Here is a 21,726-nt window from a genome sequence, read left to right as displayed (position 1 = left end):
GAATAAATCAAGCAATTTGAAAAAGTCGGCGCTGGTGTACTCTCTAATGCTCGACTGAGCGCCTCTACAGCGGCTAAAAGCAACGTTTAGGAAAGTGTTGCTATAGCGTGATATGAATTGTATGTCACATCGCCCAGCCCAATATGGAAATATATATATGATATACTTGCATTGAGTGGGCATTGTCTTTTTCACTCTTGTATAGTTCTCCCCTTGTGCGTCCGCAGAGCGCTTCGGACGGCAGATGCGCCCGCGGTTCCGTTCGCACTACATTTCACGGGGCGAAGCAATTCTGATATCGAAGATATGCCGCTGTGGTGGAAAGGTTAGCGGGGAGCCCCGAGAACCGAGCGAGAACGGCTGTAGAACAGACTAGCAAAGACGTAGACTACAACGGAGTGGATCGTTGTAGCGTACACGGACGGCGTCGGACGGATGTATTTACCGGGCTGTTTGTTCATGGCCCGTGCGAGGGCCTCCACCGTCATGGTCTGCCTGATCTCCACTTCCTGTTTGTTGGCTTTCACCTTTGGCCTCTGCTCCTTCTTCTGACCTCTGAACTGCAGCAGGGGGGTGTCACAGATGAGAGGCGGCGGGCGGCAAAGAGGAGCGGCGGCCGGCGCAACTCACCTGCTTGGAGGCCAGCAGGGTGGCGCCGCCCGACACGGAACGGCACGGCCGAGGCGGATGCGAGAATTCGGCGGCGCGCGCCGCCGATGACGTCAGCTTTATCATCCGCAGCATCATCGCTGTCGGCCCGGTGGGAGGAAAAGACAAAGAAAACGCTAAGTCGCTTTTCTCACCGACAAATCAGACTGAGGACGCAAAAATGCTGACGGCGTCCACGAGGGCAAACGTTGGGCATCGTTTGAATTTGAGCAATTTCGGTTCCTTAGTTCGATTCCGGTTCCAAACGATTCTCGATTCCGGATCGTGAACCCGACTGTACAACTGAAGTGCGCTGGCATTAATTATGTAAATTATAAAAGTGTACAGGATGAGAGTATAAGTGAGGGGACACACAAGCGATTTGCATATTCATGAGTTATTTGTCGCAGTACGGCGTGTGTGTCTGCGGATACATGCAAGTGAATTGACACCGTTTTACAGGCACAAAGACTGACACAAGTGTCCTGACATTGCTGTGGCCGCACTGCGGCAGCTGAGGACCCCACCCAATCAATCAAGGGGGTGGAACCGAACAGGGGTCCACCCAAGAGCCGCCCGGCGGACGGGACACGTCCCACACCGAGGGACCCTGGGCGGTCCGCCGGCTCCACCGAGGCGCCCCGACAACCACCCACCCGGTGGGGGTCGCGGGGACCCAATGCCATCCCACCCTGCCAACCCTACTACCCCACCCACCGCCCCCCTCCACCCCCAGGAGAGCAAGACGCCCCACCCTACCCGCAATGCAGCCAGTTCCCGCCGGAGGGCGGATAGGGGCACCCGACAAGGGAACGATAAGGGGGGGCAACCAAGGAGCAGCTCCGGGCCATAAAAGGTCAGCTCCAACACCAAGCAGTCATCCAGCCCGGGGTCCCGGCCTCAGGAGCACCGCCATGCAATTAAGTGAGACCCACCTCCCCCCAGTTACTATGACTGCCAGGTCCCCGACTGGCAGTCATTGGCGCCCTACCTCGTGTATCAATGCCCCCCCGAGTGGTGTGGTGCGGTGCATTAAAATCTGGAGAGGTCAGTGAGCCGAGGGGGTGGGGGCAGGCATGCCAGGCACTACTGCCTAACAGCCAAACCCCCCGCCCGACCCATGACCCACCACCCCCCCAGTGATGGGTGTATGTGGTGCATTAAAACATGGGGAGTGTGTGCGATGCATTTAAAATCCATTTTCCAATCCACTTTTTTTGAAACCTATAAAGGCAAGATTGATTTCTTAATTCTTCTCCCAAGAGGAATTTCCAAAACATTTGTTCTGTTTCTGTTCGGTTGAATACCTTCTGGATGTTTGTATCAAGTGCGCAATACAGAAGATGTTTGCAAATGTACTAAGAACTGATTTAATATTACGCTCCATTCATGTTTGGGACATTTTCTAAAACAATATTGTTGCAGTCGCATATGTAAGACCTATTGAGATCTTTTAAAAATAATATTGTTGAAGTTGTGTATGTACGTTACAACTACTGAGATGTTTGCTGTCGTTACGCGAATGTAACATGTCGGTATGTTACTAAATCCAGAAAAAGGGCCGCCATTTTGCCGTGCCGGATTTGCAGCACTTTGATTCAGTGGTGGTCCACCAAAATCGTGTTTTCTCATTGTTTCGCGCAAGGTAATGCTTGTTGGTTTTCGATGACGTCGTTGGGAAATCCAACACACGAGGTGGTGCTGGTAAAGGTCATTTATCACCTCGTTTTTGAAAACGTTGTGACAAAGATGAAAAATGTTCCTCGATCTCGGCGTCCAAAATCACACGTTACTTGGATTCGGACACGATTGAAAACTCTATGTGCGTGATTCACGTTTTCTGTGACGTTTGAAGTCATTCTGACGACGCGCCGGCTCTCGGTTTGGCCAGGAAAACGTCGCTATTGGAAAATAGTACATTTGGGCCGATTTGCGACATCCTTAATCCATATCCGATACTTGCAAACTAGCGCTCATTTGAGTCGTGTATCACTCCTCCATCCAATGATGTCGTCTATTTTGATATACAGGTGGTTTGACAATTTTAGTAGTGATGTTAGGAGACGTGCCGAATAAGGAAATATCATTGAGGCTTATCAATTACCTTTGTTTATCAAAAACTGCATTTTCCACCGTTTCTTATTTTATGCGCGGGAAAAGTATTTATTGTGTTCACAGAAAGTAAGGTCAAATAAAACCTCACTGGGAGAGGAGAAATTACTGTACCCCAATTTAAAAATATTGCTCTTGAATGAACCGCTGAACACAAAAATGATGATAAACTGTTATTTCTAAATAAGCACTTTCAAAATCCTCTGCCCTCTTAAGCCCATGCCATTTTCGCAAAGTGACAGAAAAACATGACACAACCTGCCATACCAGTGATGATGAACATTTTAAACACACATAATACGTTCAAAGAGAATATATTTGACACTTTATGTTGGGAAATTACCTGGTCAAACATTGTTTTGTCATACATCGTCATTCACAAGAGGCAAAAATGCAACGAAGCACATACTGTATGAGGTGAGGTAAAGGTCCAGCTGCCTGTGATGATGCACATGGCCAGCAGTTGGTCTCGTGGGCAATGCAGCATCAATAAATGAACCATTACTCCAACCAACGGCTCAAGTGTCACAATGCTTTATGAAGCTTCATCTCGCAATCACATTTTAGTAACATAACGACATATCCCAAGTTTTCGATTGATCGCGCATTTATGGCGAATTTTTGTTTTTTGTTTTGCTGTCGCATCGATGAGCGACATATACGCGTCAATAAATGTCTGCGACGATGAAATAAGTGCAGGCGAGTGTTTAGTGTGTCCTTGCTGACCTGAAAACGACTTTTTATTCATCCAGACTCGGTGATTTCATGTTGATTTGTGTACACCGTCTCGAAGGGCGCCGCCATGACACTGACACGCCATTGTGCCGGAAGCCATGATCTTACGTTTCCGCCCCCGGTCGGCGTGGAGTGGAACTGCAGCTCACTTCATTCGCAGTATCGTCAACAATATCGTTGGCGTTAACAAAAGTCAGTGCTTGTCAGAGATTTTATTCCTAAAACGTACAAGCTAAAGTTAAGCACACTTTGAACATTAAGACTGCGCCTAAATTTAGACAAAAACAACTGTAGTTAAAGTATTCAATTAAACACTACATACTGAACATACAATGTACATTTAAATATACAACCCCAATTCCAATGAGGTTGGAACATTGTGTTAAACATAAATAAAAACAGAATACAATGATTTGCAAATCATGTTCAACCCATATTTCATTGAATACACTACAAAGACAAGATATTTCATGTTCAAACTGATCAACTTTATTGTTTTTAGCAAATAATCATGAACTTAGAATTTGATGGCTGCAACACGTTCCAAAAAAGCTGGGACAGGTGGGAAAAAAGAATGCTCATCAAACACCTGTTTGGAACATCCCACAGGTGAACAGGCTCATTGGGAACAGGTGGGTGCCATGATCGAGTAGAAAAGGAGCTTCCCTGAATTGCTCAGTCATTCACAAGCAAAGATGGGAGGAGGTTCACCTCTTTGTGAACAAGTGCGTGAGAAAATAGTCCAACAGTTTAAGGACAATGTCCCTCAACGTGCAATTTAGGGATTTCATCATCTACGGTCCATAATATCATCAAAAGGTTCAGAGAATCTGGAGAAATCACTGCATGTTAGCGGCAAGGCTGAAAACCAACATTGAATTCCCGTGACCGTCGATCCCTCAGGCGGCACTGCATCAAAAACCGACATCAATGCGTAAAGGATATCACCACATGGGCTCAGGAACACTTCAGAAAACCAATGTCAGTAAATACAGTTCGATGCTACATCCGTAAGTGCAACTTGAAACTCTACTATGCAAAGCAAAAGCCAATTATCAACAACACCCAGAAACGCCGCCGGCTTCTCTGGGCACGAGCTCATCTAAGATGGACTGACGCAGAGTGAAAAAGTGTTCTGTGGTCCGACGAGTCCACATTTCAAATTGTTTTTGGAAATTGTGGACGTCGTGTCCTCCGGGTCAAAGAGGAAAAGAACCATCCGGACCGTTATGGACGCAAAGTTCAAAAGCCAGCATCTGTGATGGTATGGGGCTGTGTTAGTGCCAATGGCATGGGTAACTTACACATCTGTGAAGGCACCTTTAATGCTGAAAGGTACATAGAGGTTTTGGAGAAACATATGCTGCCATCCAAGCAACGTCTTTTTCATGAACGCCCCTGCTTGTTTCAGCAAGACAATGCCAAACCACATTCTCCACGTGTTACAACAGCGTGGCTCCGTAGTAAAAGAGTGCAGGTACTAGACTGGCCTGCCTGCAGTCCAGACCTGTCTCCCATTGAAAATGTGTGGCGCATTAAGAGGTGTAAAATACCACAACGGAGACCGCGGACTGTTGAACAGCTGAAGCTGTACATCAAGCAAGAATGGGAAAGAATTCCACCGACAAAGCTTCAACAATTAGTGTCCTCAGTTCCCAAACGTTTATTGAACGTTGTTAAAAGAAAAGGTGATGTAACACAGCGGTAAACATGACCCCGTCCCAGCTTTTTTGGAACGTGTTGCAGCCATCAAATTCTAAGTTCGTGATTATTTGCTAAAAACAATCAAGTTTATCAGTTAGAACATTAAATATATTGTCTTTGAGTGTATTCAATTAGATATAGGTTGAACATGAATTGCAATATTCCGTTTTTATTTATGTTTAACACAACGTCCCAACTTCATTGGATTTGGGGTTGTAAACTGTACATAAAAGTTACATAAAATTGATACCAAAATACAAGTTTAGTTTAAAAACAAACATTTCAGATTTTTTTCAATCCCAATGTTTAGAGATAACAGACATACAGTATTTTTCAAGAAAAAAAAGAAGCATAGAATTGGAGAAAAAGGTCAATGTTACGAGATACATTGTGAAAGTTGTATTTTTTTTTATTTCTAGAAAAACGTTATCGCCTGAGAAAAAAATTGCCACATTTTCTCGATTTTTGGGGACAGGAGAAAATTATGTAATTTCTGGGGGGGAAAAAAAAAAATCTTATGAGAAGGAAGTCATATTTTGTCTTTATAACCAAATTTGGGGGAAAACACCCATATATCTTTCATGAAATAATGTCTTTTTATGACCAAAACTTATGGGACGAGGAGAAAGGAGAGAATTATTTCATTTAGCTTATGAGGAATAGGATCGTACTTTCGTGTACTCGTAGCACACTTTGACAATCACTGGCCACTTTTAACTTACTGTCACAATAACAATAAAAATAGCAACGTGTCTATTAAATATGGTGAGTTTTTTTGTGTGTGTAGATTGTCAGTCATCTGGGTGATGGTAATCCACAAAGGTCGAATCAAGGCAACTGGATTCTTGTTGATTTTTTATTTTTTTCCCGATCAGGTTAACGATAGGATATTTTGAAATCATCGCCATAAAACATCACTTGATGTTACCCATTAGTTGTGAAAGCGCTATCCAAATCAAGTTGTGTTGTTTAAAATATCTCAAAAACTACAATTGAACATTTATTTTCACATGTACTTTTATTGTGAAATAATTCCTAATCATACATGATTTCTGCACACTTTGTAAACTTTGTCAACATGAAATACTAACTATGAGAAAATCACAAACAGGAAGAGAAATGACAGCATCTCTTATTTAGCTACATTAGCCTGGCTGACACAGGTCGTCTTTCTTCGATGCCAAGCTCGGCTAAGCGGAGGGACTGATTGTGAGTAGCATTTGTTTGTCAAACAGCGACAATGTATAAAATATGCCTGAATGTCAAGTTAGCACCGACTATAAATAAACACTACCACTAAATATACATGCTAATCACATACATTTGTGCTAAGCTAAAAGGGAATCAAGTCAATACCGTTAGCATCAGCGACGCTAGTTATTCCAGTGTTTGACATACTGTTCACGAGCTGTTTGTTAGCTTGTCTTGCTAAACGCTAATCTGAATGAAACATGCAACTAGCATACCAAATAAATAAACCACGTAAGCTAGCCATTTGGCTAAACATAGTTAGTGTCCTGGCTTTTTTAATTGTTGTTTTAAAAAATAAAAAATAAAAAAAAAGTTTCCAATACACAAACACACAATGCTGCCATTAGTGTAGCACAACACATCTACAGTGAACCCCCGCTATGTGGCAGTGTATTGTTTGCGCCACCGTTACGTCGACGATTTTTAAGCCAACGACGTGGCCGAATGAGACTGAAGCGGACCATCGCGAAAAAATTAGTTGCTGACTCTTTGCCGCGCATCAAGCGACAAATGCCGCACATCTATCAACGCGCTGCAATGGAAAAACTGCCGCCCTGTAGCCGACTGGCTTTTGAGGCTCCAGATACAATATACCTTCATTTATTTTTTTAAATTTTATTTTATTGTCAAAAGTTGGAAAACCGCTGTTCTATGCTAATTTACACTAGCCCTTCTGTGGCCTATTGCATTGTATGTTAGCATTAAGCTCGTTGCCTTTTTTTTTTTTTTTTTTGCCGAAATGATACGGTCGTTTTGTTTGTTTGTTTTGTGGTGTTTAAATATACAATGTTTAATAGTCTTCTTTTCTGAGTCATTTTCACAGTAAACGTCAACTGGGAGGGAAACATTTAGAGAACTTTGCGAGCCAGAGAGTCTTTTATTTCCTCAAGTGATGTTATGCAATAGTCTCCTATTTCTTGACAGTGAGACGTGAGAACAGGTGTTATGGAATGCTTTAATACTTCGGGTCTTTTACTAACTTGAAATGTGTTGAATGTGCGCTCCATAATAATATACTTTATTCATAATAATGCCTCAGCTCATGACTACGGCAGTAATATTAGTCGTTCTACGCAGAGGATAAAGAATATATTAATTTGAGTTATATTGTCTTGTACTGTATAATCTCTTCTATGGTCAACTCGCATCCGGCAAAAGACCCCGAGGCCGCTCGCAGCTGCGTTATACGGATGTCTGCAAGCATGACATGAAAGCCCTTGATAGCAAAACAGAGATTTGGGCGGACACTGCAGCAAAGCGCAGCAGGTGGCACTGCTTGCTCAAGAAACAGCAGAAGGCAGGCGAGGAGAAGATACTGAACCTAGCAAAAAAAAGGACAAGAGCCAGACGCAAGATTCGCGCACACGGGCACTCCTCAACGACCCACTACATCTACACTTTGTGCACCAGAGACGGCCACTCGCGCGTTGGTCGAACCGGCTCTAGCCGCATCGCCCCAAACTCCGAGGTCGCGATAGCCATGATCGACAAACGACCGAAGGAGCCCTACTACATGTTGTTGCTGAACCGTTTCTCATCAATCTGTTGCTTGAGGGCTTAAAACATATACGCTAATTAGCGTTAGCCTTAAGCTAGCAAACTATGCTTGTTTTAAATACACAAAGTGTAATTCACTTTTGTCTTCTGTATTTGAGTAAACTTCAGCCGGGACTGGCAATAAACAGCTTGAAGGCTGTTTTTTGAAGAATTGTTCATTATTTCCCCAATTGTTGCCTGTTGTGAGGCGAGTTGAGTCGAGTTCACTGCCACCCTACAGCGTTCCAAAAATCGGCCGAATGACAGCTCTTAACTTGAAAAACTCATAAGTCAGGTCATTCACAACTCAAGACACCGCTGTATTAAAAAAATAAATAATAATTGATACGGCCTCTCTGTATCGCGAGCACATCTGGAATGTATCCCACACAATAAATGGGAGTTCACTGTATTCTAGCATCTTTTCCCATTTTATAGACTCATCAGTCAACGTTTCCTTCAAGTGTATAAAAGCCCAGCGAGTGTTGCTATGGTAACCTTCAGCGAGTGAACGCCGTGGTGAGGTAGACAAGCGGAGCCACAGTGTTCAACTTCCTGCTGTGACGTAGTAGCACTGCGCCCCAAAGACAAATCCCGTTAGGTCGCAGTGGAAAGGCACATCCTCGCACAGGAAACGCGCTTGGAACATGCGAGGGTGTCACAGGACGCCGGGTCTCTGCCGCGCTGGAGCATGCTGGCAATTATTGACATTTCCACACAAACAAACTAGAAGGAGAAACAGAGTCAAAGAATGTGAATATCATTCGCTTTTTTCATTTTCAATTAGCAATGGAAAAAAAACTAAGTGAGTCGTGATTGACAAGAGGTGCAACAATTAAGCAATTAATCAACAACTATTTTGATCATCGTTGAATCGATTAGAGACCTGGTTTAATTTAAAGTTGTTCCCAAGAGGCAAACATAAAACCTTAGTTTGATTTGGGGTCATTGACCCCAAAAGGGGGAATACAGTCAGTCCCCTCCAAAAGTATTGGAATGGCAAGGTCAGTTCCTTTGTTTTTGTTGTGTACGGAATACTTTTGGGTTTCAGACCAATAGATGAATATGAGACGAAAGTTCAGAATTCCAGCCCTTATTTCGTGGCATTTACATCGAGATGTGTTCAACAACACAGGACAGAGCACCTTCCGTTTGAAGCCACCCACTTTTCAAGTGAACAAAAGTATTAACAACTTGTGACTGATGGGTGTTTGTAGTTGCTCAGGTGTTGCCTTTTCGATTGATTGCTTAAAAATTAGATACTGCTTGTTTTTGGCTTTGGGTTTCACCTGTGAAAACTGCATTTGCTGTTAAGCAAACATGAAGACCAGACAGCTGCCTATGGGAGAAGCTGAGCGATAGAAGGAAAATCGATCAGAGCTTTTGCACAAACATTGGGCATAGCCAATACAACAATTTGGAATGTTCTGAAAAAGAAAGAAACTACTGGCGTATTGAGCAACAGATATCGAACTGGTTGTCCAAGGGTATCGACAACAGTTGACGACAGAAACATTGTGAGAGCTGTGAAGAAACACCCAAAGCCAAGAGTCAGTGATATCACTGCCAACCTCCACAGGGCAGGGGTGAAGGTATCACAATCCACTGTTCGAAGAAATCTACAGGTCATACCACAAGATGCAAACCGCTCATCAGCAAAAAGAATCGGAAGGCCAGATTGGATTTTGCAACAAAGTACAGAGATGAGCCACAAACGTTTTGGAACAACGTTTGCTGGACTGATGAGACCAAGATGAACCTCTAGCAAAGTGATGGAAAGGCCAAAGTATGGAGAAAGAAAGGATGTGCTTATGATCCAAAACACACAAGCTCATCTGTGAAGCATGGCGGAGGTCATGTCATGGCTGCTTCTGGAACGGGCTCCCTAGTCTTTATTGATGATGTACTGTATATGGGTGAATGAACACAGGTGAAGCCGCACCAGAGAGTTGAGGTCACTTGGCCTCATTGCGTTACTGTACAAAAACATGTTTGCTCCATGAGCTTCCTTCCTTTTAAGGGAATAACTCCACTCATAGTTTTAATTGTCCATACGCTTCCAAGAATGGGAGCGGCTTCCCAGAAATGCGGCTGACCGAGTAGAAAATCTTGTCAACGGTAAATATTCTCCAATTTCTATAGTCCTCCATGATTACTGATTACACGGGTCAACAAGAAATGTATTATCTAGGATTTTTTAGCTGATTTAGGACAATTCTGTTGTCCCAAGTCCAAATATCAGGTCAATGTTTTGAACTATGGCCACATGTTTTTGTTGACATGTACAGGTAATTTCGCTTTAGAGGTTCAAGTAAACAGCAGAATTTTGAAGAATGATGACTTAACATTCAATTTACAGGTTCTTACATTTATCGATGTCAACCATTCAATTTACAGTCAGCCAAGTTTGTAACCTTTGATTAATAATAAAAACCTGACCTGAACAAGAGAAACGCATGTCATTTTTTCCGATTCAGCGATGCAAAATAGTCTTAAAGCAGTGGAAAAACATGTAACCCAGTGTTATCGTGTTGAATCCAAATAAGACATTTGAAAACATCTGCTTTGACTGTGGAAAACAATCACCTTTTTTGACGATTTTCTGACGGATGTTACGGACCAAACCAGAAACTGAAGTTGAATCAATTCATGTTTGTGCATTTTTTAATAAAGCGATGGAAATTTAAAAAATGTTTTTTTTAATACGATTCATCATTCATTTCCCGTACCGCTTATCCTCCCGTGGATCGCGGGCATGCTGGCGCCTATCGCAGCCGACTCTGGGCGAGAGGCGGGCTACACCCTGAACTGGTCGCCAGCCAATCGCACGGCACATGGAAACAAACAAGCATTCACACCTACGGGCAATTTAGAGTTTTCAGTGAACCTACCTCGCATGTTTTTGGGATGTGGGAGGAAACCGGAGCACCCGGAGAAAAGCCATGCAGGCACGGGGAGAACATGCAAACTCCGAACAGGCCGGGCCGGGATTTGAACCCGCAACCTCACAACTGTGAGGCAGATGTGCTCACCAGTCACCCACCGGGCCACCTATGATTATCAATAAATTGAAAAAAATCATCGATGATCAAAATAATTATCCATCCATCCATTTTCCGTACCCCACTATCCTCACAAGGGTTGTGGGCGTGCTGGAGCCCATCCCAGCCACCTTCGGGCGAGAGGCGGGGTACACACTGAACCGGTCACCAGCCAATCACAGGGCACATATAAACAAACAACCATTCGCGCTCACATTCACACTTAAGGGCAAATTAGAGTCTTCAATCAACCAAGCACGCATGTTTTTGGGATGTGGGAGGAAACCGGAGCGCCCGGAGAAAACCCACGCAGGCACGGGGACAACATGCAAACTCCGCACAGGTGGCGTCGGGATTTTAACCCCTGTCCTCAGAACAGTGAGGCAGAGGTGCTAACCAGTCGTCCACCGGGCCACCTATGATTATCAATAAATTGAAAAAAAATCATCGATTATCAAAATAATCATGCTTTGCTCAACTCAGTCCTGTGGCCCGTTTTTCCATTTATTTTTCTGATACAGGCCAAAATCTGAAGTATATTGAATTTGGGAAATTTTAATTTTTTTATGTTAGCTTTAAAAAAACAACAACAAAATGATGAATCCATTTTTCATTTTACAAAATGTAAAGAAGGAAGGGTGCTGGTATTTCAAAGCTTTGTACGGTAAGAAACGTGATCTGCTTGTCACCTGCAATCGCTGCCGCCGGCGCTGATGACAAACTTGTCGTCGCAGGAGAAGCGAGCGTTGGTCACGTGAGCAGAGTGGCCGAAGTAGCGCTTGTGCTTGGCCTGCGAAAACCCCCCCGGACAGAACCCAGTTAGCCACAGAGATGCGCCCGCACTTTTTCTTTACACGGCGAGCGTACAAATTTCTCCGAGCACGGGAAGTCGAAGAGCTTGATGAGGCCAAAGTCGTCGCCGGTAACCAAATTGAGGCCGGCGTGGGACACGCACGCACAGTTCACGTCCGCCTTGTCGGCGCTACGAGGCCAAATCCCCAGGACCTCGTCGCCGAGGATGCTGCACAAAAAGACGCAAAGTCTGAACAAGCGAAGGTGCAATCTGGAAAAACAACTTTGCTGACAAATTCTGTGACTTCTGCTTTGAAAACTAGTTCCATCCATCAATTTGTCGCGTATCCAGTGAAGCCCCGTTTATAGCGGGGGGTACACTCCAAACGAGAGCCCGACCCACACGGCATTCAAATAATTTGTGACACTCAAACCCTTTTCCCCCATTGAAATGAATGGAAAAGCCATTAATCCGTTCCTTCCCACAACACTTAGTAGTAAGAAGAAGCTGACACGTAAAACAAACTACAATGAAACATTGGATATTTGAATTGATTTAACACCAAAATTTTGACTAATGAAAGACCACTAGCTTAATGCTACCACATAATGCAAACTGAAATTAGCGTAGATGTTACGGTAATGGTGAATTTTCGCACAAATGCTAGTTGAACACACACAGAGCAGCAACACAGACAAACGGAGCATCCAACATAACCCAGAGGCATTTATTCTCTCTGCGACGCGGGAATAACCATGATTCCTGTTAGGGGCTACACTATTAGTTGGGGACCTTCTCTGCCTCTTCTTCTCGCTATTAACTCATTCACTGCGGGGGTTTACTGTATGTAAGAATTCAATGAGGTGCTTATACAGCATTGTAGACATGGTTTGACAGTCCTAACGAGCTTCTGAGAGAAAGCAGAGATACAAAATGACTTGGACAGCCCTGTTGCCAGGTCCGCACTCTCACCTGGTCCACGTAGCCCAGGTGATCCTCTCAACCAGGGATGGTTCCGTGACGATCTTCCCCGAAGGAACTTCATGCACCTGCCGAGCGTAGGTACTTGTGGACACCTGCGAGGAGGAGCGCCGAGGACATTTCGGTGAGACCGAGACCCGTGAGACACGAGACACAGAATTTGAGCGTGTCCTGAACCTGAATGTGCTTGCTGTCCGCAGAGAAGTCCATCTGGATGACGCACCCCGGGATGTCCTTGCAGTAACCGATCCGGTTGAGGGATGAGCCCAGCGAAAGGTCGTAGAAGTCCACGGTGCTCTCGACACAACCCACCGCGATGTAGCGGTTGTCTGGACTGAAGCTATGAGGGCGACAAAAACACACTGAGGGCCTGACAGATATGAAAGCTCATCCACTAACCGGGATAACCCAGGATTGCTCCTGACCAACAGGAAAAACATTTGAAAAGACTACGAGGAGCACATGCTAATACAATGAACTTGGGCTTGACTGCTTAATGGACGGAATTTTGCCAAGCTGACATTGGCCTGTAATTGCCTATGATAAGATTCTCAGGGTCGAGGTCGGGTCTTTTGAGGAAGGGTCTAATAACAGCTGCAGGTATATTGCCAGAGGAGACGGACAAGTTAATAATATTTAGGGTCGAAGGTCCGAAGCTTGAAAACAGCTCTTTAACAAAGGGTTTTTGTATTTCTTTGGGTCGGACAATTTTTTCCCCCCGATTAAGAGGAATCGCTTACCTTGCTGACAGTTTCGGCTGTCACTCCAGCCTTCGTCAGAGCTGTCATTGCTTGCTGGTGCGACGCCTTTTAAAACAGCCGATCAGATCGGGAACCCTTCAAAATAAAGTCCCCCGACCCAATGGAGTCTGCGCTACTCTCCGCTGAAGAACGGGGTCCCTGTTGATGGTGTTGCGTCCACGTTTCCGTATTTCTGTTGATTCTTTTATCCATCGTTTGTATTTCTTGGTTTCCGAGGTGATGATCTTCTCATTTTCCCAGTCCAGGATGTTGTCATTCCTCCTGCAGTCATCTGTTTCGGCTGATGTTCTACTGTCTGTCTTTGTGTCCTGGTGAATGGTGCTGCTGTTTCCTTCTCACATTCATTCTGGTGTGCTGAAAGTTTGTCCGGTTTCTCCAACGTATGTTTTATTGCAAGAGTTGCATGGTATTTCATATATGATGCCGTTTCTTGTCCTGTGTTATTGTGTCTTTGGGGTGTACGAGTAGTTGTCTGAGTTTTCTGTATTTACTTGATGTTTTGTGTTGTATGGGTTCTATTCTTCCTCAGATATATGGGAGTGTTACTATGTCCGTGTTTTTGGTGTCCGTTTCCTGTTTGGGTTTCACTTTTCTTTCCCTTTTCTTCTGTTTATGTTGTCTGGCTTGCTGCTTTGCTTTAATTATGGCCCATTTTGGACATTGGCAGTCAATAGAAATACAGAGGCATGAAGCAACACGTGTGTTCCCGCACACCTGGGACACCGTTCTTCAATAGCGGCGAGGGGGTTGAAGTGCAGACTCCGTCGGGTCGGGAAACTTCATTTTGAAGGTTTCCCCACTCGATTAGCTGTTTTAAAAGACGTCGCACCAGCAAGCAGTGACAACGCTGACAACGGCTGGAGTGACAGCCGAAACTGTGAGCAAGGTAAGAGATTCCTCCTTTTTTGTCTGAACAAAAGAAATCCAAAAACCCTTTGAAAGAAGATGAACATTCGAGATCTACGGCTCTTTAACAGGTTTGCCAGCAAGCACGCTGTCTGTTTTGCCGCATTCACGAGTTGTGTGAGTCATTCAAGGGATATTACCTCAAGACGAGAGAGGGTAGCCAGACGAGTATCCGCCTTATTGCCCATATTTGTCTCAATAACTGAGAAATTCAACCGGATTTGAGGCAAGGTATCCCCGTTGCTATGCGCACGTGTGGTCGGCACGCTTATGCGTCCAGGCACACGCGGTCGACCGCAGACGGGTCTGCACAGACCGTCGCGCACGTGCAGTGGTTAACGACGATACTTACGCCACATGGACCAATGTGCGGGTGCCCAAAGCATGAATTGGCCCTTAAATGATTCACTGCCATTCGTCAACTGGAATCCAAGGGTTTACTGCCACAAACTAATATACAGCGGCTGAAATAAGTATTTAACACGCTAAGGTGCTATTGACATGACATTTTCACCAGATGTTGGGAACACCCCAAGTAATCCATACATACAAAGAAAGTAGAACAAATAAGATCAGAAATTAAGTTGTGTGTAATAATGTGAAATGACACAGGGAACAAGTATTGAACACATGAAGAAAGGGAAGTGCAAAAAGGCGTGGAAAGCCAAGACAACACCTAAAATCTATCAATAATCAAACGGCAATCCAGCCCCTTGTCAGTGCAAATGAATATCAGCTGGTTCAGTCCAAATTGAGGGCCACCTATGGAGAGCTTCAAAAAGACCTGGAATTAGCAGGTACTGTTGTCACAAGGAAAACTGTGAGTAATGCACTCCGCCACCAGGGCCTGTATGCACGCTCACCACGCAAGACCCCATTGCTGGAAAAAAAAGCATGTCAAAGCTCGTTTAAAGTTTGCTGAACAACATTTGGACAAGCCAGTTAAATACTGGGAGAATATAGTCTGGTCGGATGAGAGCAAAATTTAACTGTTTGGATGCCATAATGCACACCACGTTTGGAGGAGAAATGGCACTGCAGATCGCCATAGAAACACCATACCAACAGTCAAGTTCGGCGGTGGGAACATCATGGCGTGGGGCTGCTTTTCAGCAAATGGTACTGGTAGACCTGAAATTATTGAAGGAAGGATGAATGGGAAAATGTACCAAGACATTCTTGACAAAATCTGCTGCCATCTACGAGGATGATGAAAGTGAAACGAGGGTGGACAGTTCATCGGGACAATAATACAAAACGTACTGCCGAGGAAACTTTCAAATGGTTTCAAAGAAAAAAAATAAAGCTGTTAGAATGGCCCAGCCAATCACCTGACTTGAATCCAATGGAAAATTAATGGAAAGAACTGAAACTCAAGGTCCATAAAAGAAGCGCACGGTACCTTCAAGATTTGAAGACCGCTTGTGTGGAGGAATGGGCCAAAATCACACCAGAGCAATGCATGCGACTAGTTTCTCCATACACAAGGAGTCTTGAAGCTGTCATTGCAAACAAAGGCTTTTGTACAACGTACTCAATAAATACCAGCTGACGTGTTTAATACTTTTTCCCCGTGTCATTATCACACACAACTTAATTTCTGAGCTTATTTGTTCTACTTTCTTTGTATGTATGGGTCAAATTTCATGTCAATAGCACCTTTGGAAATATATGTAGTAAGAAAAATGGTGACATGTTAAATACTTATTCCAGCCGCTGTATTTGTCAAGTACACATCCCTGATCTACTCACCGAGCTCACCCAGGATTACGTCTGCCAAACGATCAAAACATTTGAACAGAGTTTGAAGAGTAGATGCAAATACAAAACCGAAACCCGACCAGTCGACCGGAGTTTTGCAGATTAAACACTGATGGTCTTAGTTTCTCATGAAACGGAAAATGCCGTTAAGTGTGGGAGTTGCGCAGAATGATGTTCTTGCGGCATTTGTCCACTACATGGAGAATTGACTCCATTCCATCCAATTTCCTGAGACGATGACGTGCTGGTCCCAGTTTTGGCGTGACCGTCAAGGCGCGAACACAGCCAACCTTCACAACAAAAATGGTGGATTACCGCGTTCTGTTGCTGCTGCAGAAGCTCCTGAGCATGCTATTGCTTTTATAGCAAAATCTTCTGCTCCTCTACTATGACCGTCAGCAAAATGTGGAGATGGAGAACGGTATATTTCACCTTGTTAAATCCACCGCATGTAACAAGCAGAAGGACAACCGAGAGAAAGATTTGGCTAATCGTTTTCCCGCGGACGCGTACATTTTGTGAGACAACTGCGTGTTTACGGGAAAAAACGAATAAGAAAAAGATCAGCTCCCGTTTTAGTTAAACTCTCTCTGTGTACATCATATATTTAAAGTGGAACTCGGTCAAAGATGACGTGTTTTGACATCTGAAAACGGTGTCTCTGGTTTTTATTTGGTTTCATATGAGTCATCACACTTCATGGCAAACAAAATAATTGAGTCGATGAAATGCGATTCAAAGTTAGAGGGCATCAGCGAGTCCTTAAATAATGTTTTGGCAATAACTTCACTCACTCAGCATGTTACGGACCAAACCAGTCGCTGAATCAATTAATGTGTGTGCATATTCTGCACTGTCAATTTGAAATAATATTCTGTTTTTCAATATAGGAACGACATGATTTATCGGTTAATCCAAAAAATTGACAATATCAATCGATTATTAGCGTCACTGTTCTGCTCGACATGTTCCTTTTCCCAAATAGTGTTTTCCCAAACACTAAAAATAGTCAATATCCGCTGTAAATTAGCATATAGATCGCCAGCGCTTGCTGAAATGACGAGCGCCCAGTGACTTTGAGCTCGTAACTACGACACTCGCGTCCTTCGGAGAGCGGCTCTCGGCAAGACCTACGAAGCGGCGGACTCGCTTAGCGGCTCAAGCCGACACAGGAGCGAGCGGGGGCGGGTTGGCCGCAAGCGGAAGCGCGGTTGTCGCGGTGGGCTAACAGCGCTAGCTAGCCCATGCGTGACACCGCTCCTACACATCTTACTTTGCAACGTTCGCTCACTGGATGATGAATTAGATCATCTCCAAATGGAATGAACATCCAAACACACAACGGCCCTCCTGCTATAGTTGTGCTGTCCTCACGACACCTAAAACTGTGCGACGTTAGCCAGCCAGCCAGCCAAGCAATAACGAAAGCTCGCACACGAGGCGTTCTTTTCTTGCTTTCGTGGCGGTCTCTTGTGTTGATATAAATATCAGAAAGCTACTGTAAAAAGACGACTGAAACGTTTAGAGCAATATTCGACGTGTTATGAGGGATGAGTTATCGGTTATCGTGCATCCCTACCTAGACACAGACTTTTTTTTCCCAGATGAAAGACGAGTCTACTGTGTCTTTTGGTAAGTTCGCTTGTGATATGGTCACGGAACACAATATTCTGTGGATCTTGAAAGATCAAAATGTTCGAAAACGGCCGGCAGTATGGGCAACTCTGCTTTGAAAATGGCTGCCAGTCAACGAGTTGTGAGAGTCAGCATACAATTTAGCGCCAGCGGCTAATTTAGGATCTTCAGAAATCAGGCTGTCCTTCAAAGTCAGGCGGTATCGTAGGTCGTACCGTACGTCCTGGATGGCGACGCTGCGGTCTCGCTTCTTGCCCCACACGGTGAGCGAGTTGACCAGCAGTATGATGAACTCTCCGTTCTCCATGCCGATGGAAACCATCTCGCCGTTGGGACTGTACGACGTGCACTTAGCGGGATGGCCCAGATTCACTTTGTTCAGGAGTTTCTAGGAGACAAAGAATCAAGTCAACCGTGGCTATCTCACTGGTCATTGTTTGTGCGACAGTTTTTGTCACACTTTGCATCAATTCAAGGGGCATTGAGCTGCTCCTTCTGGTCTGCACGCTTTGTCCACCTGGGGGCAGTCGAAGACAGACCCACTGACGGATATACTGTACATGGAGACGGTCTCAGCTCCTCAGTACGGCAGTAATATTAGTCGTTCTTTGCAGAGGATAAAGAATATAAGAATATATGCCTGGCTGTAAGTATTGGAACCAAGGCAAATAAGACATTTATAAATTAGATGAGAAAACCTCAATGCCGCTCAAGAGGCTGGTGTGACCCTGCGTCTGGTGAGCGTGTATCGATGCGTGTGTGTCCATGTGCATGTAGGTGGGGCGTCGGAGTTCAGGTGGGCAGAGGACAGAAGAGGTACAGTCGAGGGTGCAGAGCGGGCAGAGAGTTCAGATTCCTGACCGCCGGATGTACAAAACTGTCTTTGAGTCGGCTAGTCCTGGCCCGCAGACTCCGCAAGACCCAAATATGCCTAAATGACGAACGCTGACACATACAATGTGCTCTTGCTTTTTTTTTTTTTTTTTTTTAAAGTTCCCCTTTAAAGACCCTGTAAAGGTAATTTGAAGTGATTTGTAGATAAAATGTGTTTGAAGATAAGTCCTGAAAATGTACAAAGACTGAGAACAATTTCGTACGGAATTTTGGAGATATAGGGCCACCATTTTGGTGGTGTTTTCAGCGCATCCCTCAGCGTCCGGCAGCTCGGAGGAGGTGGTCTCTATTCTTCAAGATCTTGGAGCCTCATTTTATATACTTTTTTCCCCATTTTTTTATTCATTCAAATTTGGCAGGCTTGTTAACAACACTCTTCTCTGTGGTGTGTCGAATTTATAAGCTATTGCATTTTTTACTTTACCAAGGATGAGCAAAACTATAAAAGAGCAGTTTTTTTTTTTTATATTGTCTCTCTATATTGCGGTTTTTCACCCATCGTAGGTGGGTCTGGAACGTATCCCCCCCACCCACCCCGCGATCAAAGAGGGTTCAGCGTGGTATCCGCGGTCGGTTGTGAGAAAATGAGTGCGAGCTGTGAGTCTGACCTTATCAGCCAGGTCCCAAATGCGTACGGTTCCGTCATCGCTGGCCGAGATGAAGACGTCTTTGAAAGGATGAGCGTCGAGTCCCCAGATCCCGCCCCGGGTATGTCCGTTGATCATGGTGTTGGACGCCGCGTTCTTCTCTCCGACTTCGATGATCTCGCCGTCTTTGGTTCCCACCAGGATCTTGCCCTGGATCATCAGAGTCAAATCTGTGTCTAGTCAGTTTGGTTTGGGGTCACCGACTCCAAAAGGGGGGAATTATTGTCGAAAAGAACTAGTGGTAGAATGAACTAATGTGAGCCAATAAAGAGAGAGAACATTTTGACAGTCACGTCAGATTGACATCACTGCACAAAAACATGTTTCCTTTTAAGGGAACATCCCAAATATTCCGAGAATGGAACTGGTTTCCATCTAGTTAACCGCGACATTCCGTAGCGCGTTTGCGGTGACGTCGCCACTCCTACCTTCCCTCTGCAGACGGATCGGACGTTCTCCACCGGTTGACCGGTTTCCAGCTGAAAGGCTCGGCATCGCTTCATCTCCTGGTCCCAAAGTTTGACGGCGCCGCCTTCCTTGGTCCTGTTCGCCGCGGCGAGAGAACTCGGTCAGATGAGAAGAACCGGCCGGCCGCCCGGCCTCCCGATGCCGCCCGCGTACTCACGGACGTTCTTTTCCACCCGTGACGATGAGTCCGTCCCTCAACGTGGTGTACATGGTGAAGACCGGACCGATGTGCGCCTTGGCCACCACTCGGACCAGGAAGTGCTCCCTCCACACGTACACGTCGCCGTTGATGGCGCCGGTGAAGGTCAGGTTGTTCTACACCACACACAGGCGCAAACCCACTCACACTGCGTACTTAAGTGTTCCCTCGCTATTGTCAGGGTTAGGGACCGAGCCCTGCCTCCGAGATCCAAAATCCATGAGTCACTGACGCCTGTCCAAAAAGATTCTTAACTCATTCATCGCTCCCAGCCATTTTCAAAGCAGTTTCCCAGATTGCCATCCGGTTTTCAGCATTTTGACCAATCTTTCAAGACCCACACAATTTTGTGTTGACAGAAGCTCTCCTTTCTTTCTACCTTTTTGCGTTGGTTAGCAATAAGCAGTAGAACATGGGTCGCTTTCACCAAAAGCACTGCTTTGTGACCAAAGAGTGGAGAAAAGAAGCTTTTTGTGAAAAGAAACATGTCAAGCAGAACAGTGACTTTGACGCGAATATTTGTTGCTTTTGTGACGCCTCAAACTATAAAACAACCAAAACTGAGGATGAGGACGGGCTTTTCACGGCAAAATGGTCATTTAGAGATCTACAACTATAAAAGACGCCGGGAGCGCCGCTGACTCACCGCATGTCTCTAGTTGAGCGTCAATGGCTTTTTCAAATGGTGTTCGCCATTTACTCCATAATCTGCGTCATCTTTTCTCACACACTTCCTACTTTCATACACTGTTTAAACATGTATACATACAGTACAGCGACTCTGCGAGGTGTGTGAGGTGCCTAAACTTGTCCGACTTCCAAAGTGCTGGCAAATCGCTCCCTCACCATTGACGTGACGAGCCGAGATTCACCGCCTAATCTTTATCGCCAGCTGTGCTGATGTCAAATCCACATTGATACAATGCCGCCATCTTCAGAGATCTGTTTGTCAGTACAGTGGTTTACCAAAAGGCGGCACGGTGAACGACTGGTTAGCGCATCCGCCGCACAGTTCTGAGGACCGGGGTTCAAATCCCTGCCCCGCCTGCGTGGCTTTTCTCCGGGCACTCCGGTTTCCTCCCACACCCCAGAAAAAACATGCAGGGTAGGTTCATTGAAGACTCTAAATTGCCCGTAGCTGTGATTGTGAGCGGCAATGGTTGTTTGTTTCTATGTGCCCTGCAATTAGCTGGCAACCAGTTCAGGGTGTACCCCGCCTCTCGCCCCAAGAAGATACCCGGTATAGGCTCCAGCACGCCCGCGACCCGTGGGAGGATAAGCGGAATGGAAGATGAATGAATGAATGGTTTACAAACTTAAATATTCAGACAAAGTAGAGGAAGCAAGTATTTGTCCTCCCAGGGTAGGTCAGGACCTTAAGGTCTCCAGAAGCCAGACGTGGACTTTGACTTACAGCTCCAAAGGCCACCGCCAACATGGTCTGCATGCGTCCGTCCTCCACGGCGCCGACGACGCCTTTTTTGTGCAAGAGCGAGCCGCCCGCCAGAGTCCAGAACTTGATGTGTTTGATGCCCACCGACACAAACTGGCTGTCCGAGTCCGGTCGGAACTCCACCACGAAGATCCGCTCCGGGTGGCCCCCTTTACTCGTGATCCTGGTCCCTGCCGTCAAAAACACTCATGCGATGGTTGT

General features: G+C 45.3%; 1 protein-coding gene across 11 annotated transcripts in view; it reads right to left on the bottom strand.

Moving 5' to 3' along the window:
- LOC133476939 (echinoderm microtubule-associated protein-like 6) overlaps positions 1 to 21,726 on the bottom strand; it is a 56,043-nt gene that overhangs the window by 9,998 nt on the left and 24,319 nt on the right. For 6 of the 11 annotated variants that reach the window (XM_061771004.1, XM_061771005.1, XM_061771003.1 and 3 more), the window contains 11 exons: positions 21,487 to 21,695; positions 20,031 to 20,188; positions 19,834 to 19,948; positions 19,367 to 19,555; positions 18,080 to 18,252; positions 12,979 to 13,141; positions 12,793 to 12,896; positions 11,895 to 12,048; positions 11,717 to 11,817; positions 631 to 749; positions 446 to 560 (listed from right to left, as the gene is read on the bottom strand). In XM_061771004.1, the coding sequence (XP_061626988.1) occupies positions 446 to 560; positions 631 to 749; positions 11,717 to 11,817; positions 11,895 to 12,048; positions 12,793 to 12,896; positions 12,979 to 13,141; positions 18,080 to 18,252; positions 19,367 to 19,555; positions 19,834 to 19,948; positions 20,031 to 20,188; positions 21,487 to 21,695 (1,600 nt within the window). Of the gene's footprint in view, positions 1 to 445; positions 561 to 630; positions 750 to 3,486; positions 3,628 to 6,198; positions 8,713 to 11,716; positions 11,818 to 11,894; positions 12,049 to 12,792; positions 12,897 to 12,978; positions 13,142 to 18,079; positions 18,253 to 19,366; positions 19,556 to 19,833; positions 19,949 to 20,030; positions 20,189 to 21,486; positions 21,696 to 21,726 lie in introns of those variants that run through there. The other 5 variants (XM_061771006.1, XM_061771007.1, XR_009788180.1 and 2 more) reach the window with 4 other exon arrangements.

The sequence above is a fragment of the Phyllopteryx taeniolatus genome, chromosome 4 (assembly GCF_024500385.1).
Source record: "Phyllopteryx taeniolatus isolate TA_2022b chromosome 4, UOR_Ptae_1.2, whole genome shotgun sequence".
Taxonomy (NCBI): Eukaryota; Metazoa; Chordata; class Actinopteri; order Syngnathiformes; family Syngnathidae; genus Phyllopteryx; species Phyllopteryx taeniolatus.
Note: the sequence above shows the minus strand (reverse complement) of the source record. Positions and strands in the feature narration are given on the sequence as shown.